Source organism: Protopterus annectens, chromosome 15.part0 (genome assembly GCF_019279795.1).
Source record: "Protopterus annectens isolate FY-2018-M chromosome 15.part0, PAN1.0, whole genome shotgun sequence".
Lineage (NCBI taxonomy): Eukaryota > Metazoa > Chordata > Ceratodontiformes > Protopteridae > Protopterus > Protopterus annectens.
The window spans coordinates 34,180,659-34,207,075 of record NC_056749.1 but is presented as its reverse complement, the minus strand read 5'-3'; the positions used below and the strand labels follow the sequence as shown (position 1 = coordinate 34,207,075).

Sequence of the window (26,417 nt, the reverse complement as noted above, 5' to 3'; positions counted from 1 at the left end):
GGCTGTGATTGAACAGGACACATAGGTGTGGTGCTAGTTAATTTTATAGTTCATGTAGAAGACAGCCAAGGATATTGTTGGGTCACATGGAAGCTGTATTCTTGGCCTTGGACAGTGCAGTTTTAACCTGCACAGCAGTAATACTGGGTGCCAGGTATTCCTTTGGTATTATGATAGGTCCTTTGGGGGGGGTAAAGTTGGCACTGAATCTCAGCCAGTATGTTGGCAATATCTGTTGGCGCGGTATAGGAGGTGCCAGTGTGCAGTAGCTCAGAGCAAACCTGGGTATTGTCTTGGAGATTCGTGACATAACTATAGAAGACCTTGTAATTATCTTTCGTATCTGCTGCAATTTTGTTTTAAACGTCAGCCCCGAGTCTTGAACCCAGGAGCCCATATAGCATAGTCAAAGCAATTTAAATAAACAGCCCTTGCAGGACTTGAACCCAGGACCTTGCACTGGTAACAATGTGTACAAAACGTTCCTTTCTGTACCTTTTGACTTATTACACTCTGTTTTAATTTGAAATTTCATTTATTCTTATTTGTTGTTAGTCTGACCTTGTACTTGTGTCCGTGCCTGTGTTACATTTTCAGACTTAATTGTATCACTAATTTTCACTGTAATAGTACAAGCATATTGCTTATTTTCATTTCTCTAGTCAAGAGTTTGCAAAATCTTTTGAACACATCTGTCTTCTTTACACATCATTAAAAATTTCCAAGTACATAATCTATGGAAAAAGCAAGCCAGTGCTTTCTCTCATGATCATAGCCATGTGTTGAACACAAGGCTTTAATTTGCAATGCATTATATATTCTTTGCAATTAAACTTTTTTTGGCTCCATTAGTGTTCAATGCATTCTGACTCTGTTTCTCATGTTTGCCTTTTTGCATAACTCACTATGTGAGAGTGTTCGATCTCGCCGTTTGTTCTTACACCTGGGTTCGGAGCCGATCCTCGGCTCCGTGTCGGCCGCCTGCAAGCTCTGCATCGAGAAGAAGCTCGAGACCAACCTAACTCCCACAATCCCCCTCTGCCTTTACCTCAGATCTAGTTTGCCGCTGCAGCGTTCGCATCACTTGATCGAGCTCGAGCACCTAAAGCTAAGATTTAAAGTTTTTTTCTTGTATTCTTGAGAATTATTTTTTTCTAAAAGCATTGTTTGTTGACTGTGTGTGTGATACTGTCTCGAGGATATTCTCGGTTCCAGTTAAAGTTATTTAACTTATTAGAGTTTCCCTCGGGGCCTATCCCACCCTTTACAGGAATTGACTACCGGATAGACTTTTTTCTTACTGGCTTTGACAATTTTACCGGATTTGACTTCATAACTGGACCTGACTTTTACCTTTTACTATCCCTATTGTTAGCTGTACAAAAATGTCTGAGAAAGCTAAATCGGGGTTTAAACGTTGCCAATGTGGGCAAAAGATGTCAGTTACTGACAATCATAGTTCCTGCGTCTACTGTCTTGGCCCTCTCCATCTGCAAGAAGACTGTTCAATTTGTCATTCTTTCAGTGGGAGGGTCATGAAAGATAGGCGCATGAAACTCATGGATAGGGGTTTGTTAAAACCTACTTTTCAAGAGGCTCTGGATGCTTCAGACCAGGCATCCAAATCCTCGAAGGAATCGAAGACATCGGAGCCCAAGTCATCTGCTCCGAGCTCTTCAGTTAAAGTTCGATCACCGGTTCCACAGACTTCGGGACCGAGTGTTCAACTGTTGTCAGTGTCCGAGCCTCGAGTCTTGGAACCGGTGACGGAGCTCCCTCCCCCGACACTGTTGAGGTCGGTTCCGTCTTCGATTCCTTCGACCCGTTCTTCCAGACCCCTCTCTGACACCGATGTAGACCGCGTGGTGCAGAAGTTAATGGAGAATACGGCCTTATCCAAACTCATCTCGGTCTCCTCTCAATTGGTGTCGAGACTTGAAGGCCTTCCATTATCTCCATCTGTTCCTCCTCCGAGACCGGTCCAGTCTTTGGAGCCGGAAGAAGCTGATCTGCTGATTGTGGAGCCCTCGGTGCCAGAACCGTCCTTTTCTCTGTCGGCTCCGTTCACCTCGACTCCATCGAATCCGGTACCGGAGTCTCGGAGCCGAAGATCCATCCTTGGTTCCGGGACCAAGAGTCGGACCGATGTTTCGGTTCCGACTCTCCCTCTTGGGGCCTCGGCTCGGATCGACTCGGTTCCGTCCTCGGGGTCGATGCCTTCGGTGCCTGTTTCGGGGATTCTTCCCATTTCTTCGGAACCGGGAGATACCTCGACTCGGGACCCGGGGGCCTTCGACCTCATGAGGAAGGTGTTGTCTACCCAGACAACCACATCAGCAGGAACAGCTTCTCCTCCCCATAAAGGACCGTTATCCTCCTCTGCACCCACGGCTACATCTAAGCGTCGAGCACCTGTGTCTCAGCCACCCCTGGAGGGTGCCCCCTCTTCCTCGGAGGCTTCTTCGGATGCTCCCCCCGAAGAAGTCCCTAGGAAAAGATTGTGTAAGAGGAGACACTTAGATTCTCCACAAGAATCTTTGACATCCGACACTGTCTTGGATGAGTCAGAAGGGTCCCCAAAGTCACCCTCAGAAGATGTCTCTCTTTCTGACATCTTGGAGATCCTAAAGCAGAGAGGTGATTGGCAATCCCTCCCCCCTTCTGAGGATGAGTCAGTCTTGCTGAAGGCATTTGGTGCTCGCCCTTCCTCCTCCTGGGTCACTCCGCCCTTCGATGAGTTAATGGAGCTGATTGCTCGAAGGGCGTGGGAGACGCCTGACACGGTGGAGCCAGTCCCTAGAAAGCCTAATAAGTATATTACTGCACCCCAAGACAAGGCTTATCTAACTAAGGGAGTTCCAGTGGACGCTATGGTGGTGGCAGCGGCCACGAAAAAGGAGATGTCGGAATCTTCCTCATCTGTCCATCCCCCTAACAGAGATTCTAGGACTATGGACAGGTAATGGAAGCGCATTTTAGTTCAGCGGCTTTTTCTATGCGATCCCTGAACTATTTGACCCACTTCACACGACTACAGAGGGATCTAATCAAAGAGTTGGGAGATACCCTCCAGGGTACTACAGATGCTGCTGTCTCAGAAAAAGTTACAGCACAACTCAATACCCTTACATCCATTGTAAACTCGTCCATGAGGCTGATTTCATACGCAGCCGAAGGATCGAGTAGGGCAGCGGCTTCAGCGATTGCTCTTCGTAGACAATCCTGGATGCGCTTATGTTCCTTTGCGGAAGCCTTCAAGTCTTCCTTTACTAACGCCCCATTTGACGGTGCCACTCTCTTTGGCCCCAAAGTAAAGGAGACCCTTACCCGGTGTGAGCAGGAGGGAAAGACTCTGTCTGCTGTCTGAGTCCGTTTTTCCACCCCATCCAGACCGTACCCCAAAGGGCAACGCGGTGGAAAAATGTGGTTTCGAAAACCCCAAGGATCTTTCCCAGGCACACAGGGTGATGCCCCCTCTAGAGGCAGAGGAGGGGGCAGAGGTGGAAGACGCCGCCCTGGCGGCAGAGGGGGTCCGCAAAACCAAGGTGACAGGGATACCCCCCCTGGAAAACCTTTCCAGCACTCCTGAGAGGAGGCCCGATGGTCCTGCTCTGGAGGCAGTCGGGGGTCGCTTAGCTTTATACCCTCAGGCCTGGCAAAATCTTACTTCAGACAACTGGGTAAAAAGCGTTGTTACCAGAGGCTACAGAATACTCTTCCTATCCCCCCCCCATTCCAAAGAGAAGACTCCCAGATGTGCCACCCCATCTGCGAGACCCAGCAGCTATAGAAATTTCAAAGCTGCTAGAAAAAAGTCATCCAACCAGTCCCAGCGGACCAAAGAGGATTCGGAACTTACTCAAGGTTCTTTTTAGTTCCAAAGAAGACAGGGGACTGGAGGCCGATTCTGGACCTAAGCAACCTCAATACCTTCGTCAAGAAAGAAAAGTTCCAAATGGTCACGCTTCAATCGATCCTTCTATTCTTACAGAAGGACGACTGGATGTGCTCAATAGATCTGAAGGACGCATACTACCACATCAAAATGGCCAGGGCGTCCAGGGATCACTTGCGCTTCCGGCTGGGAGCCAGCCACTTTCAGTTTCGAGCCCTGCCCTTTGGTCTGACCTCAGCCCCCAGGGTTTTCACCAAATGCATGGCAGTGGTAGCGTCTCACTTGAGACACCTAGGATTCCAGGTGTTTCCGTATCTGGACGACTGGCTCCTTTCTGCCACCACCCAGCGTCAACTAATACAGGCCAGGGATTACACTCTACAGCTTTGTGTGCACCTCGGAATTTCCGTAAATTTCGAAAAATCTTTACTACAGCCATCACAGCATATCTCATTCATAGGAGCGGAATTGGATACGCGTCATTTAATTCTAAGGCTTCCTCCAGAAAGGATAGTCTCACTACAAAGCCACATATCTCTTCTTCTGTCATCCAGAAAATCCCCAGCAAGACTGGTTCTGAAGGTTTTGGGTCTCATGGCAGCTTCTCTCATTGCGATACCATTGGGAAGACTGCACATGAGAGTTCTACAATGGCTACTGTTTGCACAATGGTCGTTCCAACAGCTACCTCTGACACACGAAATTCTGATCACGAACACATGCAAATCACACCTAGTCTGGTGGCTTCAGACTTGCAACCTTTCCAGCGGAAGACCATTTGTGCTACCCACGCCGACAGCTACGGTGACCACGGACGCTTCCCTGATAGGGTGGGGGGGCATCTTTCAGGGACAGACAGTCCAAGGCGAATGGACAAAATTAGAGTACAATCTGCACATCAATGTTCTAGAGTTGAGGGCAGTGTTTCTAGCGTTGCAACACTTTGCTCCCCTTCTTCCTCTAGGGACTATTGCAGTTCAGACGGACAATATGTCCGTAGTCTGGTACATAAACAAGCAAGGGGGAACCAAGTCTTATCAGCTATGCAGAGAGGCCATGAGAATTTGGCAATGGGCGGAGTCCACGGGTCGCTTTCTGATCGCAACGCATATCCCGGGGTCATCCAACGTCATAGCCGTCAGGCTGAGCAGAGCAATCCTGCTGCCTCACGAGTGGTCCCTCAGTCAGTTGCGAAGAAGATTTTTCGCAAGTGGGGCCAGCCTTCCTGCGACCTCTTTGCGTCTCCAATGAACGCCAAATGCAGGAGCTACTTTGCCCTATTACCCCCTCCAGGGGAAGTCCCCAGGGATGCGCTGATTCACGATTGGCCCCCGGGTCTCCTGTACGCTTTTCCTCCTTTCCCCTTGATTGCAAAGTTTCTCCAGAAAGCCAACAACCTGCAAAGGACTATAATCCTCATTGCCCCATTCTGGCCTCGTCAAATTTGGTTTCCCTTTCTTCTGGCACACCGCATTCGGGGACCTTGGATCCTGGACCCAGAGCCAGATCTACTGACTCATTCGTCAGGGGTACCCCATCCCTCGCTCTGGTCACTCCATCTAGCAGCTTGGCTGCTCCGCTTCCCTTCTTAGCCAGGTCTGATCTTCTCTCACCTGCAGTTCAGAATATACTAGTGGCTTCTCATAAAGCGTCCACTACAAAGACCTACACTAGTAAATGGAAGCGTTTTGTATTCTGGGCAAATTCACAGCACTTGGACCCTGTCATAGCTCCGTTAAACAAGATCTTGGAGTTTTTAACAGAATTATTCCGCCAAGGAGCGTCTCCTGCCACTTTAAGAGTGCAATTGGCTGCCATTTCCAACTTTCATGTGGAAGAATGTGGGGCACCTATTATGGCTCACAGACTTTGTAAGGCCTTTTTAAAAAGGGTCTTTCCATATTAGACCACCAGTTAGAACTCCTACATCGCCTTGGAATCTAAACCTTTTATTATCCAAATGAATGTTACCACCATTTGAGCCAGCCTCCTCTTGTCCATTGAAGTATTTGTCGTGGAAGACCCTCTTCTTGGTAGCCATTACATCCGCTAGGCGAGTATCTGAGCTTCAGGCTCTTAAACACCCTTATTTGATTTTCACTCTGATAGAGTATCTCTTCGCACTAATCCATCCTTTCTCCCCCAAAGTTTGCTCTATTAATAACATTAATCAATCCATTGAATTACCTACCTTTTTCAAAAATCACTCCAATAAATTGGAGTATATGTTACACAAGTTGGATGTCCATAGACAACTTGGATTTTACTTGGATAGAACAAAGGATCACAGGAAATCTGATCAACTTTTTGTAGCTTTTGCTGACAGCAGGAAAGGTATAGCGGTTACTAAACGAACCCTTTCCAAATGGCTAACTGATTGCATTATATTCGTTTATGATTCTTCAAATCAAACTTTATCTGTCAAACCCAAGGGACACTCCACAAGATCAGTGTCTACATCCCTGGCTCATGCAGCTCGCCTACCATTAGACACTATTTGTGCAGCTGCTACTTGGTCTAAACCACATACATTCATCTCTCATTACAAAGTAGACAGGGTTTCTAGGGACAGGGCAACCTTTGGTTCCACTGTGCTCAAGAATGTTCTCCCGTGAGTTCCTCAGGAACATGGAGCTAGGGACGCTTCCCAGGTGTAAGAACAAACGGCGAGATCGAACACTCTCACATTTAGAAGTTATGTCCTTACCATAACGTTCCATGTGGAGTGTTCATCTCGCCTTTGTTCTTACATTCCCACCCTCCCACCCTCAGGAAGAACGTTCGGTTTGGTGCCTGGTCTGGATTATTCTGATTCTGCATTCGCAGTTGTTGCATATATATGATGTACATATGTATGTATATATATATATATATATATATATATATATATATATATATATATATATATATATATAGATATAAGTGATCTTGCATTTATGTAATTTTTTGCATGAGTGTGTTCTCTCTCTGACTGCTGGTTTGCTTGCAAACTAGATCTGAGGTAAAGGCAGAGGGGGATTGTGGGAGTTAGGTTGGTCTCGAGCTTCTTCTCGATGCAGAGCTTGCAGGCGGCCGACACGGAGCCGAGGATCGGCTCCGAACCCAGGTGTAAGAACAAAGGCGAGATGAACACTCCACATGGAACGTTATGGTAAGGACATAACTTCTAATTATGTTAAGTTGTCAATCTCGCCTTCATTCTTGCTGGATGGGTTCGGAGCCGATCCTCGGCTCCGACTCTGCACTTGCTAAGCTCAAGATTCACTTCCACCAGCTCGAGGCAGCCCCATATCCCATGATGCATGATTACCCAGATCTCGTTTGCCGCTTCGCTGATGAGGTAACTTTTTACCAGCTCCTGGTAAGTGAATTTTTCTACCTTTTTGTCTGAGACTTTAGTCCACCCCAGTACTTTATTTTTATATATATTACTTTCCGATTCACTTAGCCCTATTCCCGTTAGTGTCCCGTTCCCTTTATTCATATTTTTTACTAGTCTGGCCTTAGGTCTTTACCCCTCCTGTATATTTCCTGTCAGGGTTTGTTTGGGTGTGTCTGTGTGTTTTTTCCCTGTACTTGGTTTTGTTAAACTAGTTTAATTTTTGGACGGACTGTGTGGTGTGTGTGTGATTTAGGTACTCAGTCATGTCAAAAGAGGCTAGGGTCTCAGGCTTCAAGAAGTGTGACTCGTGCTGTCAGAAGATGTCTCTGACAGATGGTCACACTTCTTGTATTTATTGCCTGGGACCTCTACACCTGCAGGACTCCTGTGCTATTTGCCACTCCTTCAGCCAAAGAGTCCTGCAGGAACGTAGAAATAAACTCATTCTCAGGGGCTTATTAAAGCCTGAGAGCTCCCCTGCTAAGTCTGTCTCGGGGAAGCCCTCAAAGCCTCCCAAGGCCCAGGCTTCAGTGTCCAAGCCTTCGGCTTTGGCTCCGACTCCCTCGGAGTCGAGATCGGCTCCGGCTGGAGCCGATCCTTCCATCTCTGAAGGTTCGGTATCGGCACCGATACTCTTGCTTCCATGCCTGTGTCGGCCCCGGCTGGAGCCGACACATCTCTGACCCAGCTCAGAGCCGACAAGTTGTCGGCTCCAACTGGAACCGAAGGTTCTTCGGCTCCGATGGCTCCGTCTAGAAAGAGATCCAGATCTCCGTCGCTGGAGTCTATTCATTCAGCTCCGTCCTTTCCCTTACTTTTGGAGCGGAGCCATCGGAGCCGATCCTCAAGGTCTTCCATACTCTCAGACCATGACTTGAAGAGAGTGGTGAGTAGACTGCTGAAATCACAGGCACTGGCCCAGATGCTTCATAGCCCGTCTCAGCAGACGACCGCTATTCCACACCCTCCAGAAATTCCTCCTTCGACTCTCCTTCAGAGCTCGGAGCCGGAGCTTATTGGAACTGTGACTGTTGGTGCTTCGGAGCAGATACCACTCCTTTCGGCTCTGTCGTCTTCGACTCCTATCTCCTCCTTGAGACCGTCCTTGGAGGGATCCGGTCGTCGGGCTTCCCTTGTCGGTTCCGAGGGGGCGAGTGGCATCGGACCCTTGTCCGACCCCGTTCTCCTTCTCAGAGCTTCGGCTTTGGTAAGCTCGGCACCGACATCTGCTTCGGAGCCTTCCCTTTCGGTGGGGTTGGGGATTCCTGTTTCCTCAGAGCGGGAGCTCTCGGCCCTCCCCGGGAGGGGAGCCTTCGAGGTGATGAGGAGTGTACTAGCCCCCGAGCTGAGTCAACAGTCGGTCTCTTTAGCTCCTCCCTCTTCAGTGCCTGTAGATATCTCTTCCCACTCTCTTGCTCCCGGACCCAGAGATCCATCGCCCCAGGTTTCCCCATTGGGAATACCTTCCTCTTCCGAGGTTTCTCCTGATCCTTCAGGGGAACCCCCGCGTAAGAGGACCTGCAAGAGGAAGCATTTAGACTCCCCTGAGTCTACGACATCAGATACCGACTTAGATGAGTCGGAGGGGTCCCCAAGATCCCCCTCTGAGGATGTCTCCTTTTCAGGCATTCTTGAACTCCTGAAACAGAGGGGGAACTGGCCCTCCATTAACCCCTCCGAGGATGAGTCGGTATACCTGGAGGCTTTTGGATCTCGACCCTCCACCTCCTGGGTGTCTCCGCCTTTCGACCCCCTCATGGATGTGATAGCTCGAAAGGCATGGGCATCTCCTGATTCTGTGGAACCAGTCCCCAGGAGGCCTTCTAAATTTATCACGGCCCCCACTGAAAAACAGTTTCTCACCAAAGGTGTCCCGGTTGATGCCATGGTGGTGGCGGCCGCCACCAAAAAGGAACTTGCAGATCCTTCCGTACCGGTCCATCCTCCTAACAAGGAGTCTAGGACCATGGACAGGTATGGTAAGCGGATGTTTTCCTCAGCGACCTTTGCTATGCGTTCGCTGAATTATCTATGTCACTTCACCCGACTTCAAAGAGATATCCTCAAGGAATTGGGTGATGTGGTACAGGATCCGTCAGCTGCTGGGGCTCAAGAGAAGATTGCCTCTCAGCTGGGAATCCTAAATTCCATAACTAACTCCTCCATGCGGCTCATTTCTTATGCAGCCGATGGAGCAAGTAGAGCTGCAGGCACAGGAGTGGCTCTCAGACGTCAATCCTGGATGCGACTTTGCAATTTTGCAGACCCCTTTAAGGCGTCCTTCACAAACTCTCCCTTCGATGGGACAACTTTGTTTGGACCTCAGGTGAAGGACACTTTGACCAGGTGCGAGCAAGATGGCAAGACTCTTTCTGCCATAGGAGTCCGTTTCTCCACCCCTTCAAGACCTTACCCCAAAGGTGAGAAGGGAGGGAAAATGTGGTTCCGAAAATCTCAAGGAGTCACGCCTGACGCACGTGGTCAGTTTACCCCCAGAGGCAGAGGGGATAATACCAACAGACGCCGCCCTAGAGGCAGAGGGGGTCCGCAGAACCAGGGCAGCAGAGAGCCTCTCTCTGACAAGCCCTTCCAACATCCCTGAGGTGTTGCCCGACTGCCCACCCTTGGAGGCAGTCGGGGGGAGATTGTCACTGTACCCAGAAGCCTGGCTTTCCCTTTCTCAAGACAAATGGGTACAGTCGATCATATCCAAGGGTTACAAAATACCTTTAGAGAAAAGCCCCTTCCTTCAAAAAGGATCCCTTCCAGACATTCCACCCGGTCTAAGGGAAATTGCAAAGCTAGAGGTTTCAAAACTTCTAGAGAAAAGGGCCATCCAGCCAGTTCCAGCAGGCCATTTAGAATCCGGAATCTACTCAAGGTTCTTTTTGGTCCCCAAAAAGACGGGAGACTGGAGACCAATATTAGACCTCAGCAGACAAAACAAGTCTGTCAAAAAGACGAGATTTCGGATGGTCACACTTCAATTGATTTTGCCCTTTCTGGACAAAGACAACTGGATGTGCTTTATAGACCTTCAGGATGTATACTATCACATAAAAATCCACAGACGCTCCAGAAGGTTTCTCCGCTTTCGGCTGGAGACCAGTCATTTTCAATTCAGAGCCCTGCCCTTTGGTCTCACCACAGCCCCCAGAGTGTTCACCAAATGCATGGCAGCGGTCACGGCTCACCTGAGACGTCAGGGATTCCAGGTGTTTCCGTACCTAGACGACTAGCTCCTCACAGCCACCACCAGGCATCAACTTCTCCAGGCCAGGGATTACACTCTACGTCTCTGCAGCCAGTTAGGGATTTCTGTCAACTTCGAAAAGTCTTCCTTATCGCCTTGCCAATCTATTACCTTTATAGGCACAGATCTAGACACTACTCGGATGTCAGCAAATCTAACAAATCAAAGAATCCTGGATATCCAAAATCATGTTCGGATCATCCTATTCAGCAAAAGGGTACAAGCCAGGTTGGTCCTGAAAGTGTTAGGCCTAATGGCAGCTGCCATCACACTTCTTCCTCTGACCCGCTTTTACATGCGTCTCCTACAGTGGATGTTGTTTACCCAATGGTCCTTCCAGCAGTTGCCCATGCGTCACAAGATCCTTGTCACACAGATCTGCAAGAGCCACCTATCCTGGTGGATTTCTTCCCCCCTAGTCCATCAGGGCAGACCATTTGTCCCCCCGGCCCCGGTAGCCACGGCCACTTCGGATGCCTCCCTGATCGGGTGGGGGGGCATTATCAGGGCAGGATGGTCCATGGCACGTGGCAACCGTTCGAATACCACCTGCATATAAATGTCCTAGAGATGAGAGCAGTGCTTTTAACGTTGCAAGCCCTCAATGACTTTCTTCCTTTAGGAACTATCGCAGTTAACATGGACAACATGTCCGTAGTATGGTATATCAACAAACAGGACGGGACCAAGTCCTATCCTCTGTCTCGAGAAGCTCTCAGACTTTGGCAATGGGCTATCTCCTCTCAGCTGTTTCTGATAGCAACGCATATCCCTGGGAAAACCAGCATCATAGCGGACAGGTTGAGCAGAGCTATACTCATGCCTCACGAGTGGTCTCTCAAACAATCTATAGCGGAAGAGATTTTTCAGAAGTGGGGCCCTCCTTGCTGCGACCTTTTTGCTACACCCCAAAACAGCAAATGCTCAGACTTCTTCTCTCTCTTTCCACTTCCAGGCCATCCCCCCAGAGACGCTCTAACCCAGGATTGGCCCCGGGGACTTCTTTATGCTTTTCCCCCTTTTCCGTTGATTCCTCAAGTGCTTCAGGAAAGCTACCGACTTGAGAGCCAAGTTGATTCTCATTGCTCCTTACTGGCCTCGACAAATTTGGTTCCCGTTCCTTCATCGACATCTCTTAGTGCAGCCTTGGCATCTGGACCCAATTCCAGATCTTCTGACCCACCAGTCGGGTCAACTGCACCGGTCCATTCGTTCCCTCAACCTCACTGCTTGGTTGCTCCACTTCCTTCCTTAGCCAGGCTTCCTATGATCTCTAATCCCGTTAGGGATATCATAGTAGCTTCTCTAAAGTCCTCTACTAGAAGGATTTACTCTAGCAAATGGCAAGGTCTAAGAACATAGATCCCTTTACTGCCCCTATTCAGTCAGTTTTGGACTTACTAGCTGAAATTTTTCACTCTGGTTCTTCTTCCTCCACAGTTAAAGTCCAGCTGGCAGCAATCTCGAATTTTCATGTCGGATTTGCAGACCAGAACATTATGTCTCACCAACTTTGCAAAGCCTTTCTCAGAGGGATCTTCCTACTTAAACCCCCTGTTAGGGATCCTCCACCGCAGTGGGATCTAAATTTAGTGCTGGCATCCTTAATACTTCCCCCTTTTGAACCGACTGCTACATGCTCGTTGAAATTTCTCTCTTGGAAGACACTCTTTCTAGTCACTATTACTTCGGCTAGAAGGGTGTCTTAACTTCATGCTCTCTGTGTTCGTCCCCCTTACTTGGTCTTCCACAAGGATAGAGCATCTTTGAGAACTAATCCGTCCTTTTTGCCCAAGGTTGCTTCTAAGACAAATTTAAACCAATCTATTGATCTTCCAGTATTTTTTCCCAATTATTCTGACAGGGCGGATCAAAAATTGCATTGCCTAGATGTTAATCGCCAACTCAGATATTACTTGGACAGAACAAAGCAATCTAGAAAGTCTGATAAGCTTTTTCTTTCTTATGCTGAAAATAAGAAAGGTCTCCCTGTTTCTAAGGTGACCTTATCCAGATGGCTGTCTTCCACTATTTCTTACATTTATCAGCTTAGGGGCAAACAGCTGATCTCAATACCAAAAGCACATTCTACCAGAGGCCTAGCCACATCTACAGCCTTTCAGGCTAGACTACCCTTAGACACTATTTGTGCAGCAGCCACTTGGGCCACTCCTCATACCTTCGTCTCACATTACAAATTGGATTTGGCCTCCAGGGACAGGGCGAGTTTTGGTTCCACAGTTCTCAAGAGTCTGTTCCATTGAGCCACCCAGGATAGAGGTGCTAGGGACGCGGTCCCATCCAGCAAGAATGAAGGCGAGATTGACAACTTAACATTTAGAAGTTATGTACCTACCATAACGTTCCATGTTAGTTGTCTTCTCTCGCCTTCTTTCTTGTGTCCCTCCCTCCTGTCCCCCTAGCCTGGACAGACCTTGAACTATCCTCTTCTCTGGGAGATTTCTCCCATGAACACCAGTTAGCTCTGCACTTAGTTACCTGGGTTGCCCTTACAGTTTTTTTCTCAGGTTAGTTGTTCCTCTTCCCTTGGGGGAAGATGGTAGGTATTTTTTCCTCTAGCTACCAAACGAGATCTGGGTAATCGCCGCTTTGCATCATGGGATATGGGGCTGCCTCGAGCTGGTGGAAGTGAATCTTGAGCTTAGCAAGTGCCGAGTCGGAGCCGAGGATCGGCTCCGAACCCATCCAGCAAGAAAGAAGGCGAGAGAAGACAACTAACATGGAACATTATGGTAGGTACATAACTTCTAATTGTCTTGCACACATCCATTTCTTCATTCAAGTCTTCTTTTAACTGTGTACTAAGAATTTTTCTTGCTATGCTTGCATCTACAGCTTTTGATGTGGTCAAGTCTGTTAATCCTAAGAGCCTGCCTCTTATTTTACCATTAATTATTCTGTCTCAGCTCACTGAATTTGCAGTCTTTGACTTAATTCTTTATATCAGTGACATAAGCATCTCTAGTCTTTAAAGAACACGCACTCTTGTGAAAAACAAATGGCAAGGAGATGAGAAGTTCCTTCTAGGCTCACAGCAATTCATAAACTTTATTCAGTTTCTGCTTTCTGTATTTTTTCCCTTCAAGAAGAGTAAATGTGTTGAATACCTTCACAGTTTCCTCACCAACATTCTACACAAATATGGTATTCTGTACCTTCCCAAGGCTTCTAATCTTTGCTCATACTGAGGAATAAGTCACATTTTCAGATCCAAAGCTTCCAGTTTTCTGCTAAATTGCCTAAGAGTGAGAGAATTCTTGGCAGTTGTAACTAAATAATTTTCTTCTAACTGCAAATTATAACTGTTCAGACTGTTGAGAACTAATGCATTCCATCACTTCTGCAGATCAGTTTATTCACTGTTACTATGTAGTATTGAGTGTCAGAATTATTACTGTGTAGCAGAGACACTGTGGATATGCTGTAGACTACATGAGCTGTTTATTCACACTACTTCTAGAAGAAATGTATATCACATGATATAATGCACACTGTCGATGGCATTTAGCAAATAAAGCTGTATACCTCACGTGCTATGGAATGCATTGAATGTATACCCTAAAACAAGTCATCAGTTTTGTAGTGACTGTGTGACCATTGGGTTCCATTCCCCTGCTCACTGTAACACATCGAAGCAGTTGTTTCATACAGAACATCTATCAGTTTAAATGGTTTGCAGTGGTAATATTTGTAGCCTGACCACTTCATGTTAACTTTGGAGAAAGGGGCCACTGCTGTGGCTGACTGCTGCTCGGACAGCTTGTTTAAGGATGCCTCACTGCGTGCATCACCAGCAAACGTGTATTTTGTACTTGGATATTAGAGTGCACTAACTTTTTTGTTTCAAATTCAGATCATGAAGAAAAAAAGAAGCTGGAAACAGATGCCATGTATCGTTTGGAACATGGCACAGATGACCAGCAGAAGCTACAGAAAGTCATTCCCACTCTGGTAAATATCCAAGAAATGCAGAGCATCTGGAAGGATGATTTTGAACTCAACAGCATGCTGCGGAAGAAGTTTCGGGTACGTGTTTGTAAATTGCAGTAATAAATAAAGCTGAAGGTTGGCCTGGCTTGCATTTGAAATTCCATTGTGTCATGTGATAAGAAACTTTGTGATTTTACAAAGGTATAACTGCACAGTGTTGTGAAGTTTGCAGTTATTATTTTTATTTATGCTGAAAACTGAGAGAAAAACAGCATTCTGTGTAGCCTGGCCTTTGTTGCAGATGTTGGGCTTCCATTTGTGGTACAGGTAAGCTAAGCTTAAAAGTGAACTATGCTCATTAGCAGGGCTAACCATGGTGAGGACATCTGTGATGAAAGGGACTGATTCATAAAGGGACTCTGATCATATGGAGAGTGCCTACTCTAAGGAACAATGTAAGAGATGATGAGGGTAGTTGCAAGGAAGTAGAACAGGGTTGCAGGAAGGAGATAAACTAAGATGAGAAGGGACAGTCTTGGATAGGAGGTTACCTCTATGAAGAGGAGTGTTACAGTAGTGATGTCGTATGCATAGGCAGGAGAGTAACAATGTCAAGAGTTGGCGGGTTATAATAAGGAAGACAGACATGGGGAATATAGCAGCCCCTATGATGAGCCAGGCTGTTAGTGAGAAAGGCAGCCTCTGAGAGGAGGAAGGGAGATACATGAGGAAGCTAGAGATGGTGAGGTGGAGAGATGGGATTACAGTGTTGAGATGAGCCAAAGCAAGAAGGGACAGCTGCACTGAGGAAGGCTGAATTACTTAATGGCTGCTGCCTTTGAGAGTTAGGTATGCATTGAGTATGATGCCGACTTAATAGTGCATACAAAAGGAATGACATCAAATCAACAGTATGCCTGACTATTTAAAGGAAGGGAGGGAGCAGGTAGGCATCATCTTTGTAGTGGGGATCCCTGCGGCCTGTGCTGCTACTGCTCCTTCACACCTTTTCCCAGTTCGGATACCAAAGAGCATGCTGCTCTGTTGATATGGTGGCATAGTCCGGACACTCTTAGCTCTTGAGTTCTGAGGAAGTTGCAGAAGTCCATAATGGGATGCCAGATAAGAGGAGATGAATAAATAAGCTTACTGCATATAAACACACACACAAACAGGGGCATAACACCCATGGAAGGGTTCTGCACCTTAAGACTTTTTTGGCAGCATCTGATAAGCCATCCTGCTTTACATTCCTAATGTAAGGCATTACTGTGTGCTGCTGCCCAAATACTATTAGAATGACAACATTACATCACAGTTTAAAATAAATATTGTACATTTCAAGCCTCCCATTGGTGTAGCTGGCCAGGTGTGCATCAGTGATGTAAAAAGCCTGGATCAGAGGCACAGGTGTCAGAGGTATTGCCGAGGGATGCAGCATTTTAGCAGTTTGTTTTACCTACCTTGGAATGTGTGTCATACTGTTCCACACACCTACTGGAGCATTGCTGTAGAGACTGGGTGATTATCTTCGAGAACTGTATAAGTAAATAAGGAGAGTAGGCTTGGAATAAAGGTTGAAATATTCCTTATGGTCAGTATGATGACATAATTCCTTGTCAGTCTGACTGTTGCCTCCATCGGCACAAATCAGGAATAGCAGGAGTGTGTTGCTGAAATAGTTAGCCTGGCACTGTGCTGGGCACAGGAAGTACAAAAAGATTATATGGTGGTTTTCCTTCCTAAGTAGTTGCTTAGCTCCTCTACTGGAGAGATCAGTGCATGGTGGTTGTGCTGACAATTGAACAAGAAGGCCTGTACCCAGCCTTCATGCTGTGGGCTGTGTCACAGCACTGGCCTTCAATTTGTGTGTGTTCTTTCTTTAGTGAAGGGTGGTGCATGTCCATGGCAGCTGAGGCAGTAGATGTAGCTAGATGGTGCTGGAGTGACAGCTTCAGTAAATGTTTTAACTATGAGTACATGGAATGAAGTAACAAACATTGTTGGTCGAGAGGAGTCTGTGTGATGAAAACATCTACAGAATAGTTATGTATTTCATCCTCTTGAGTCATTAGCAGCACTGAGACCAGCAGGCTGTCAGGAGGGCATCTTAATGAAAAGGTGGAGATACTCTATCCTGTTTTGTTTCTAATTATCTGTCATTTGGGCTGTGGTGCTGAATTTGTTTCTGTCTGACTTAGCAAGTATGATTTTGGATTTGATAGTATTGTAGAATTGTCCTTTCACCTACGTCACTGAATGTCTGACAGGAGAGGTGATTAATATGAACTGTGGAATTCACACTCATCCTCATTGGATGGGAGGTGATCTTTGTTTTTAAAAATGATATCCCTTCCCATTCTGTGGGCTCAGTCTGTGGAGATAGCTTCTGGGTCCTGTTCTTGTGCATGCAGGCATATGTGAGGGATGTCTGCTTCCATAGTTAAAGCACACAAGGAAAACCACTTCATTTAGCATCAAACAGAGTAATGGCCATAATTGCACCTGTATGATATTGTATGCTTCAGTAAACGCATTACTGATGGTGTAGACAGATTGTTTGCTCATTTCGACAGTACATATTGGCTCTGTTTTCATAACTTCTATCTGTAATGTCATAATCCTGTTTAGTGCATTTTTTCGTTTCGTTTAGGAGGAGAAAAAGATCATAAAAGAAGAAGAGGAGCACGATGCAGCACTCATGAGCAAGGCATCACTGAGCATCCCTCTGATTCCAGAGTCCGAGGAGGATAAACGGCTAGCCTCGCTGCTCAAGTATCGAAGCCCTGACTGTGAGTCTTGCTTTTTCATTTTAGTATGGTCCGTCAATGTACTGGTTAATCAGGTGGGGTCTTCTGAAGGCTCCACCATACCACTGACAGGAAAAAGAGGCCTCTTCATGGGGAATACATTATGCTTTTGCAGAAAGAGTCCCGAGTCACATTACTTTCTATCTGAGCTTTCTGTGACAGTACTGAACAAGGCAAGTAGGATCTGTCATAATGCAAGTACTAGACTATTCAGCAAAGCTTCCTTCTTGTAGGTGTGTAACTATTTTTTTTTTCTTTTTTGATTTAATTGCTTGGCTTTTAGTGATCAGGTTTTACATGGCTACATTTATTTCACCATTGTCCTCAATATTTCTCTCCTGAGCATATTTAAGTACTTTGGATATGTCTTTGCCTTTCCCCAAGTTGCTGAGGTTTAAGCAGAGTCCCAGCTTTCCATGCCTTTTTATCCAATAGATTACCATAACTGTTCATAATACCTCCTGCACAGCTGTACACAGCAGACAAGGCCAGATCACACAGTAATAATATCCTGCTAGTGCTTGACAACCCCAAGTCTGTGTTTTCTTAACTTTGTACAAATATTTAAACATTTGTATTCTCACTGTTGTCTTCAGCAATGCTGCCACGTCCAATTTCATCCTGTCATTAGTTGTCAAGTCATTGCATCATGGGATTATTGCATTACATTTCACATCTTACAGTTGTCTGTGCATTTTCTTCATACTTTTCAGCTTCTTTCCATGTAAGTGAAGAACAAAACTTTGAGAAACTGCTGGATTTTTGCCTGCTTACAGTCTGCTAGGTCTCTGTCTGCTACATTAGTGGCAGATACTAGTGAACAAGGTTGGTACATTTAACGCCATGCTGTCATCCATATTTCTGTCTTGGGCATATTTAGGCACAATTTTGATGCATCCTGTGATGCCCTCGTCCTGGCCCAGCAATCAAGGAGCCTCAATCCTCACCACTAACACCAGATATGAGGAAAGGATAACAAATACACACAGTAAAGTGCAGATGTCCTTCATGGATGCATCTGCAGTCATAACAACTGGGTTGTCCTGTCGTCAGGCAGCCCTTCGGTCGGCCGGATTCCAAAGTCCGGGTCCGGCTTCGGCTGATGTCGCACTTCACCCGACGTCATCTCTGCTGGTCTTCGGGTATAAAGGCATCAGCCGACGCCATTTTCCTCAGTCTTTCTTGCCGCGTGGCGCCCGAAGCAGAAGCTGTTCGCAAGTGCCGGACGGTCAGATCCAGAGATTACTACTACCGAATACTCCTTCGAAGACTTCTAAAAGCTAAGTACCCCGTTGGGGACTCTTTCTTGCCTCAGCCGATGTCAGAAAAAGTCAATAACTGTTTAACTTGTGGGAAACAAATACCTCATAAAGATTTCCACTCTTACTGTTTGCCTTGTTTAGGCCCAGACCACGACGTAGCAGCCTGTTCGGCCTGTGCTTCCTTCAACCGACGAACGCTTAGGCGTCGGTCGGAGTTTGCTGAACAGTTTTTCGGCTCAGATTTTGCGTACATTATGCCGTCGGATCCTCCGACTACCCAAATTGTTAAAAACGCAAAGAAAGACCGACACTCGCGGTCCGCGGTTTCGGCGAAACCATGGTTAAGCAAACCCATGAGTGTCTCGGTTTCGGCGAAACCGAGAAAACTGATCAAAGTACAGCCGAATCAATGACTACTACTGAGGTTCCGGCTACTTTACTTGAATCGGCCTCAGAAATTTTAACTACAACAGTGGTTGCTAGTGACTTATCAGACACCATCCCTTTGGATGTCTCTACCCCAGCACGTGGTGCTGCTAGGCCTCCTGCAGCCATGTCTATTAAGGCCTTTGCCAGGGCTAAAGCAGCCAAATCTACTAAATCAGTGCCTGCTAAACCCCTCAACCAGGCCCACTTCTAGTTCACAAATGCTTACTCTGGCAGAAGATTTGATATCCTTAATTAGAAGATCTCAATCTCACTCAGACAGGGCCTCTCAGCCCCCAGAAAAGAGACCTAGAGCAGAGCCCCCCGAGCCTGTGTCCACTGATGATTCTGCGGATGACTCAGATATTACAGACCAGCCAGAGGCTCCTTTCTCCAATTATGAAGACTCAGATGCTGAAGAATCCATTCCAGCTGCTTCTCCTCCAGAAGAATTCTCCTTTGGGGAAACCTTACATGCCATGAGAGAACAATTCCAATGGCAGGAACAGGATTTCTCAGATTCTAGAAAGACTTAGGACTTTTCTGCACCTACCACAACACAGGCCCTTAGCTATACCTCCTGTCCTCTCTGTTGTGGACGATGCATTTAATGATGTCTGCACTGCACCAGATTCCTTACCTCCAGCCCCTGCCAAACCAGATAGATTTTACAGGGTGCCAGACACTCATCATCACCTATACAAGGCCCCACTTGCAGACCCCGAAACTATATCCCAGGGGCCTAAGGCAGTAGCCTCGACCACAGCAAAAAACCCTATTCCTTCTGAAAGGGAAGCCAGGTCTTTAGACAGATGGGGCAAAAAAGTTTACACCTCTGCTACTCTCTCAGCTAGAGCTTTAAACTGTCAGTTTCACATGATACAATACCAAGAGTTTATGCTTGATCAGTTAACTAAAAAGCTATCCTCTGATGACACTATAGATAAGAAATATGTATTAGAAATGGTAAATAACATACAACAGGTTAGTAACCATTCCTTAAAATGTGGCTATGATGCACTGGAGGCTTCATTTAGATCAGCCATGACTGGCACAGTGATAAGAAGACATGCATGGCTGAAGGAACAGGTCTTACCGGATCATGTTAAAGCTAAGTTATTAGATGCTCCTATAGATAAGGCCAGTTTGTTTGGTACACCTGCCCAGCAGGTAATGAAGAAAATGGAAGAAAAGGCAAAATCTGTACAAACGGTTAAAGATTTCTTGCAGGTTCAGCCCCCAAGGTTTAGCAGGAACTGGCCTGCCAAAAATTGGTCCTTTCCTGACTCCACAAGATCCCAAAGGGGCAGGAATAGACGTTCCAGAGGCAGAAATCAATCCAGAGGGGGTGCCTACAGAGGACGACAGTGGCAAGGTAATAACAGAGGCACAGGCACAGCCACTACCACTACAACAGGACATTCACAGTGACTTGATTCTAACTCCGCCTACCAGGGAACAAATAGCAGCACCACTAGGCGGAAAATTAACCTTATTTTCGAAGAACTGGCACTACATCACAAAAGACAAGTGGATTTTGCAAACCATAGACCAAGGTTACCGGTTCCACTTCCACACTTTACCAGTCAAAAGAGGAATGCCAAACCTGCCTCCAAATCAAAAAACAGAAGCTCTACAGCAGATAATGCAATTAACAAAGATGAGAGCTGTGGAAAGAGTACCAATAACAGAACAAGGCAAAGGATTCTACTCCAGACTATTCCTAGTTCCAAGAAAGGAAAAAAGTTGGAGACCTATTCTCGACCTGTCCACCTTAAACACATACATCATTGTCCCAAAATTCAAAATACTGACCCTACAGCAACTTCTTCCCATGCTGGGCAAGTAGTGTTGGCTGGTAACTCTAGATCTCAAGGAGGCATACCTGCATGTCCCCATTCGACCAATTTGCAGAAGATACCTCAGATTTCTTGCAGGATCAGAGCACTATCAATTCTCAGCATTGCCCTTTGGCTTATCTACTGCGCCCAGAGTATTCACAAAATGCCTGGCATCAGTAATCGCCCACTGCAGACTACAGGGAATCCAAATTTATCCATCACCTATACAAGGCCCCACTTGCAGACCCCGAAACTATATCTGCCTGCTACAAGGGGACAACAAAAGCAAGCGGACAACAGATTTACAAAGGGTCATTTACTTGCTACAAGCACTGGGATACACAGTCAATTTACAAAAGTCAAGGCTGATTCCATCCCAAACAAGGACATTCTTGGGCGCGGAATTGGACACAGTAAAACAAATGGCATTCCTAACTGCAGAAAAACAAAAAGAGCTCCCTCTTTACTTCTTGGCACTAACAAAACGGAACAAGCTAACAGCAAGAAAAGTTCTGCAGGCCTTGGGCTTCATGGCATCATGCATAATCTTGGTCCCACATGCCAGACTGCATATGAGAAAACTACAGTGGTACCTAAAGAATTTATGGTCCCAACACAGGCACAGCCTAGAAGCAGAAATTCCACTAATCCCATGCCTAAAACAGGAGTTCCTATGGTGGGCTCAAGCATGCCAGTTAAACCCAGGCCTACCCTTTTACAACTATCAAGCAAGCCAAACCATCACAACAGACGCCTCAGACCTAGGATGGGGGGCTCACATGCTGGACAAATGCGTACAAGGATTGTGGACGCAGGACCAGCTTCACCTGCACATCAACCTAAAAGAAATGCTGGCAGTAAAACTGGCAATCCAAAAATTCAGACCATTTCTCAAAGAAGGCCATATGATGATAAGGACAGACAACACCACAGTCATGTGGTACATCAACAAACAGGGAGGCACTCATTCATACCCCCTATGCAGAATGACTTTGGACCTTTGGAACCTGGCACTCAGCTACAACATCCAGTTACAGGCAATACTTGTACCGGGAAAGGAGAACACTCTAGCAGACATGTTAAGCAGAACCACCTCGGATGCTCACGAATGGATGCTACACCCGGACATCTTCAAGACCATCGCAAAGAAATGGGGAATGCCACAGATAGATCTATTCGCTTCCCCTCTCAATCACCAGCTCAAAAAATTCTGCACAAGGACATTCCATCCACTTGCATGGAAAGTGGATTCGCTCTCCTTCAGCTGGAAAGGTCTGACAGCATATGCATTCCCACCTCTTCCCTTGATACACAAGGTATTACTAAAAATCAAGGAGGAACGTCCAAGGATAATCCTGATAGCTCCGAACTGGCCAAGACAACACTGGTACCCATTGCTGAGGAGCATGTCTCGGGACAAAATGTGGTCAATACCCTTGATGCCTTTGATGTTAACTCAGAACAACTACAGCATCATGCATCCAAACCTAAAAACGTTGCAACTGACTGCATGGAACATCACATAGCAGCATCTAATCCAGATCTTTCCCAAAGGGTTAAAGACATTATCCTTGAAGCCCGCAGACCTTCAACAAGAAGGAACTATGCAGGGAAATGGAAAAGGTTTGTCATTTGGAGTGCTGAAAGAGGAAAAGATGTGTCGAATATAGATATTGCTAACATTCTGGAGTACTTGGCAGAGCTTCTACATACAGGCCTGTCCTATTCCTCCATCAAGATACATGCATCAGCTATTTCAGCAGAATACAGCTTTGATCCACCCGTCTTCTCACATCCTCTACTCAGGCAGTTCCTCAGAGGGATCAAGAATGTAAAACCTCCTAGGAAGCCACCATTGCCAGCTTGGGATTTGAACTTTGTGTTAGAAAAGTTGACACTCGCACCTTTTGAACCAGCAGCAACAGCAGACCTTCAGCATCTATCATGGAAAACTGCTTTCCTACTGGCAATAACCTCAGCAAGGAGGGTTTCTGAACTTCAGGCCCTAATGGCAGTACAACCCTTCCTAATCTTCCACCAAGATAGAGTGTCCATGAGGACTAATCCTACATTTATGCCTAAGGTGGTATCCAGAGTGTCTTTAAACCAGGCAATCCACCTACCTACCTTCTTCCCCAACCCACAAAACAGAGGGAAAGAATACTGCATACCTTGGATGTACATAGACAGCTACGCTACTACCTGGACAGAACAAAAGTAACAGAAAAACTGACCAGCTTTTTGTAGCCTATGCAACAGGAAAGGAAGGAAAAGCAATTTCCAAACAGACAATCTCCAAATGGATAGGAAATTGCATACGATTCTGTTACTCCTTCCATGGAAAACCAATTCCACAGAACATAAGGCCTCATTCTACAAGGGCAACAGCCACTACCACAGCCTTCTTACGAGGAGTGGCAACCAAGGACATTATTGAGGCGGCTACTTGGACCTCCGTGCATACATTTGCCAAGCATTATAATTTACCTCTGTATTCCAGATCCCGAGCAGGGTTTGCCACTGCTGTACTGCAAGGGATCCTAACCACACCATAATCTATTCTTCCTCCTCCCCTAGTTGGCTATGGTATTCTACCCAGTTGTTATGACTGCAGATGCATCCATGAAGGACATAGTACAGTTTTGTACCTACCATAAATGTAGATGTCCGAACTGGATAGCATCTGCAGTCAGGATTACCCTCCCTCCTTCCCTCTGTGGTACTCCTAGGGTATTTACCCTCCTAATAGCTAGCTGGTGGGGGGAGTCTCTTATGGTGTATTTGTTTGTATATATGTACATACATGCTTATTTTTTGTGTTTGCCTTCTATCTTTTTGGAAACATTGGCATTTACCCAAAATTTAGCCTTCCAAGAGGGCAACTGGCATCTGGGGCAAGAAACACTGAGGAAAATGGCGTCGGCTGATGCCTTTATACCCGAAGACCAGCAGAGATGACGTCGGGTGAAGTGCGACATCAGCCGAAGCCGGACCCGGACTTTGGAATCCGGACGACCGAAGGGCTGCCTGACGACAGGACAACCCAGTTGTTATGACTGCAGATGCTATCCAGTTCGGACATCTACATTTATGGTAGGTACAAAACTGTACTTTTCCCTTAAGAGCACACAGAGAGCACAGTCAGTGTGGGGCTGGTCGCTCCCTTACTCCCCAGGTCCCCAGTAAGACTCCCCACTGGCACAGCTATAGGGTCCAGATCTCAGCCTAGCTGGGCAAGCTAAAATCTCCAGCACCCTCTCTGTCCAACCAGTGCTTCGTGTCCCTGCCCAAGTAGCTGACACACACATTGAGATAAGTTTATACAACCACACAGACACTCCTGGGGAAGGTTGGCACAGGTTCTCCAGCTGTGCCCCTTTTACCCAGACTATACAGTAGTAATTACTGCCACCACCCAGCTAATATTATCAGCTACCAAAAGGCCCTTAAAAGGGTGTCCAATTATTACTGTGCGGTATTGTTATCCAATTGGTAAGTGTGACTAATCAGTCAAGGCTTATTAGAGTGGCTTTGTACAATAAACTCTATAAGTATGCAATGTACTCTAGAGCTTAACTTATCTCTACACAAACCAGCCACAGTTAAACGGTTTTAAAATATTTAATAGTAAATAATTAAAACCACAAGACAATACTTTCTACTACACAGTGCTAGTCAAATGAGTTCAGAGATTATACAGAAATACTTAAAATAAATCAGTAGTACAGTTCTGACATCACAGAAAAACACTTAGTCTAATCTTTTCTAATTCCTAGCTACTTCTAGGAGAAAACACAGTTCTAACATACTACTTATGTAGAGCATAAGGCAGTGCTGAGGTGGATGTTCAAGTCAAAAATGCTTAATAATCTCTGGTTCTCACTGTTTAAATTGAAACCTCAGTGCTGCTAAAACATTACATAATCTTTTACACTTTCCTGGTGTTCCCAGGCTGACAGAAACTGCATTTACATTCTTTTACACTTAGAGCAATGAAGGACATTCCATATGTAAATTCTGGTCATTAACTTTACCCTTAAAACAATAGGCAGGAAGCCTTCATCTAGCCAGACTGTAGCCGACTTGTAAACATGAAAGGCAGTGATGAAATAATTCTAATTTCAAAGGCCCAACAAGAAATGCTTGACTTAGCTTTCTTTACAGCAGATGGCAATGTTACCACAATGTTTTAAGTTCAACATTTCACATTTACAAATGATAGAACTATAGAACTGTGTGCACAATTCTATCTGGCTAGGCTAGCAGCCTTCACCGATCTCTAGCAGTCTTCACACATCCTTTCTCTTTTTTGGGGTTGCTAATGTTTGTCAACCATTTTATTTTATGTAGAACTGGTGACGGAAAGAAAGAACTAAATCCCCAAGGAGCTATGTGAGGGAATTGTGAGTTTGAAGTATACTGAGCCAGGAGCAGAACACTGCATAGAAACAACATACTGGAAGGGTGGGTGTATTTTCTTATGTAGTACTACATTAGCATATGTCATGTACCCACAGGTAGAGAAAAAGGAAAACAAAACACAGTTGTGTAAAATCTTACTATAACAGTAGATGTCCTTTTACTGTTGCAGTATTCTAAACTGAAGAAATATCCCACACAGGGCAGCTCGATGCTCAGCCAGTATACAAAAGCCTAATGATCTTGTATGCACCATATATCACAATTAAGCTACCCACACAGAATGTAGGGCATAAATGGGATGTATGGAGGAAACTACTCAGAACTGAATTGCCCCAGAAGAGAACATTCTCCATAGGAGAAAAGAGTCCATGCACATCCAGAAGGAAAAAATGCAGAAGAAAAAGGGGAAACCCTGAGCCATAAGGGGAATCTAAAACAAACAAAAAAAAACAGAACAAACGAGGGGGGGGGGGGTTGGAGGGAAGGAGCAAATACTGCAACTGTGAAAAAAAAGTACATATACTGTTATGGTAAGATTTTACATAACTGTACTGTATCCTTCTATATCGCTGTTGCAGTATTCTATATAGAAGGGAGAGTAAAAAAGCTCAAGAAACAGAATGGAAGGTGGAAGGCTGAGAAAAGCCCTCAACAAAGCCATATAAATGGTTTCGGCAAAACGGGAGGTTGAAGGCTGAGAAAAGCCCTCAACAAACCCATATAAAATGGTTTCAGCAAAACCTGCTCTGGCCCTAGAAAGCATGTCCAACATATAATGCTTAGTAAAGGTATGCACTGAAGACCAAGTAGCAGCTTCAATTATGGAATTGGTGTTTAATCCCTTGAAGAAAGCACCAGAAGATGCAACAGCCCTGGTAGAATGAGTTCTAACAGAAGCAGACAAAGATTTGCCATGAAAAGTATAACAAAAGGAAATGACCTTGGATATCCAGGAGGAGATGGTTTGTTTACCAACAGCCAAACCCAGTGTCCTGGGATGAAAGGAAATAAAAAGCTGCTCAGACTTACGAATGGCCTCATTTTTTATCTGAGCTGTCTATACAGATCTAAGGTATGCAAGACTGAGGAGAAGGGAAAAAGGAAGGGAGTTGTACCGACTGATTCAAGGGCAACTCATTTACTACCCTGGGCATAAAAGAAGGATTATAACAAAT

General features: G+C 45.9%; 1 protein-coding gene across 1 annotated transcript in view; it reads left to right on the top strand.

The window, feature by feature from the left end:
• Window positions 1–26,417, top strand: part of YJU2B (YJU2 splicing factor homolog B) — a 986,874-nt gene that overhangs the window by 904,140 nt on the left and 56,317 nt on the right. Inside the window, exons 9-10 of the mRNA XM_044057152.1 lie at window positions 14,405–14,577; window positions 17,135–17,273. Coding sequence (XP_043913087.1) covers window positions 14,405–14,577; window positions 17,135–17,273 — 312 coding nt within the window. The remainder of the gene's footprint in view (window positions 1–14,404; window positions 14,578–17,134; window positions 17,274–26,417) is intronic.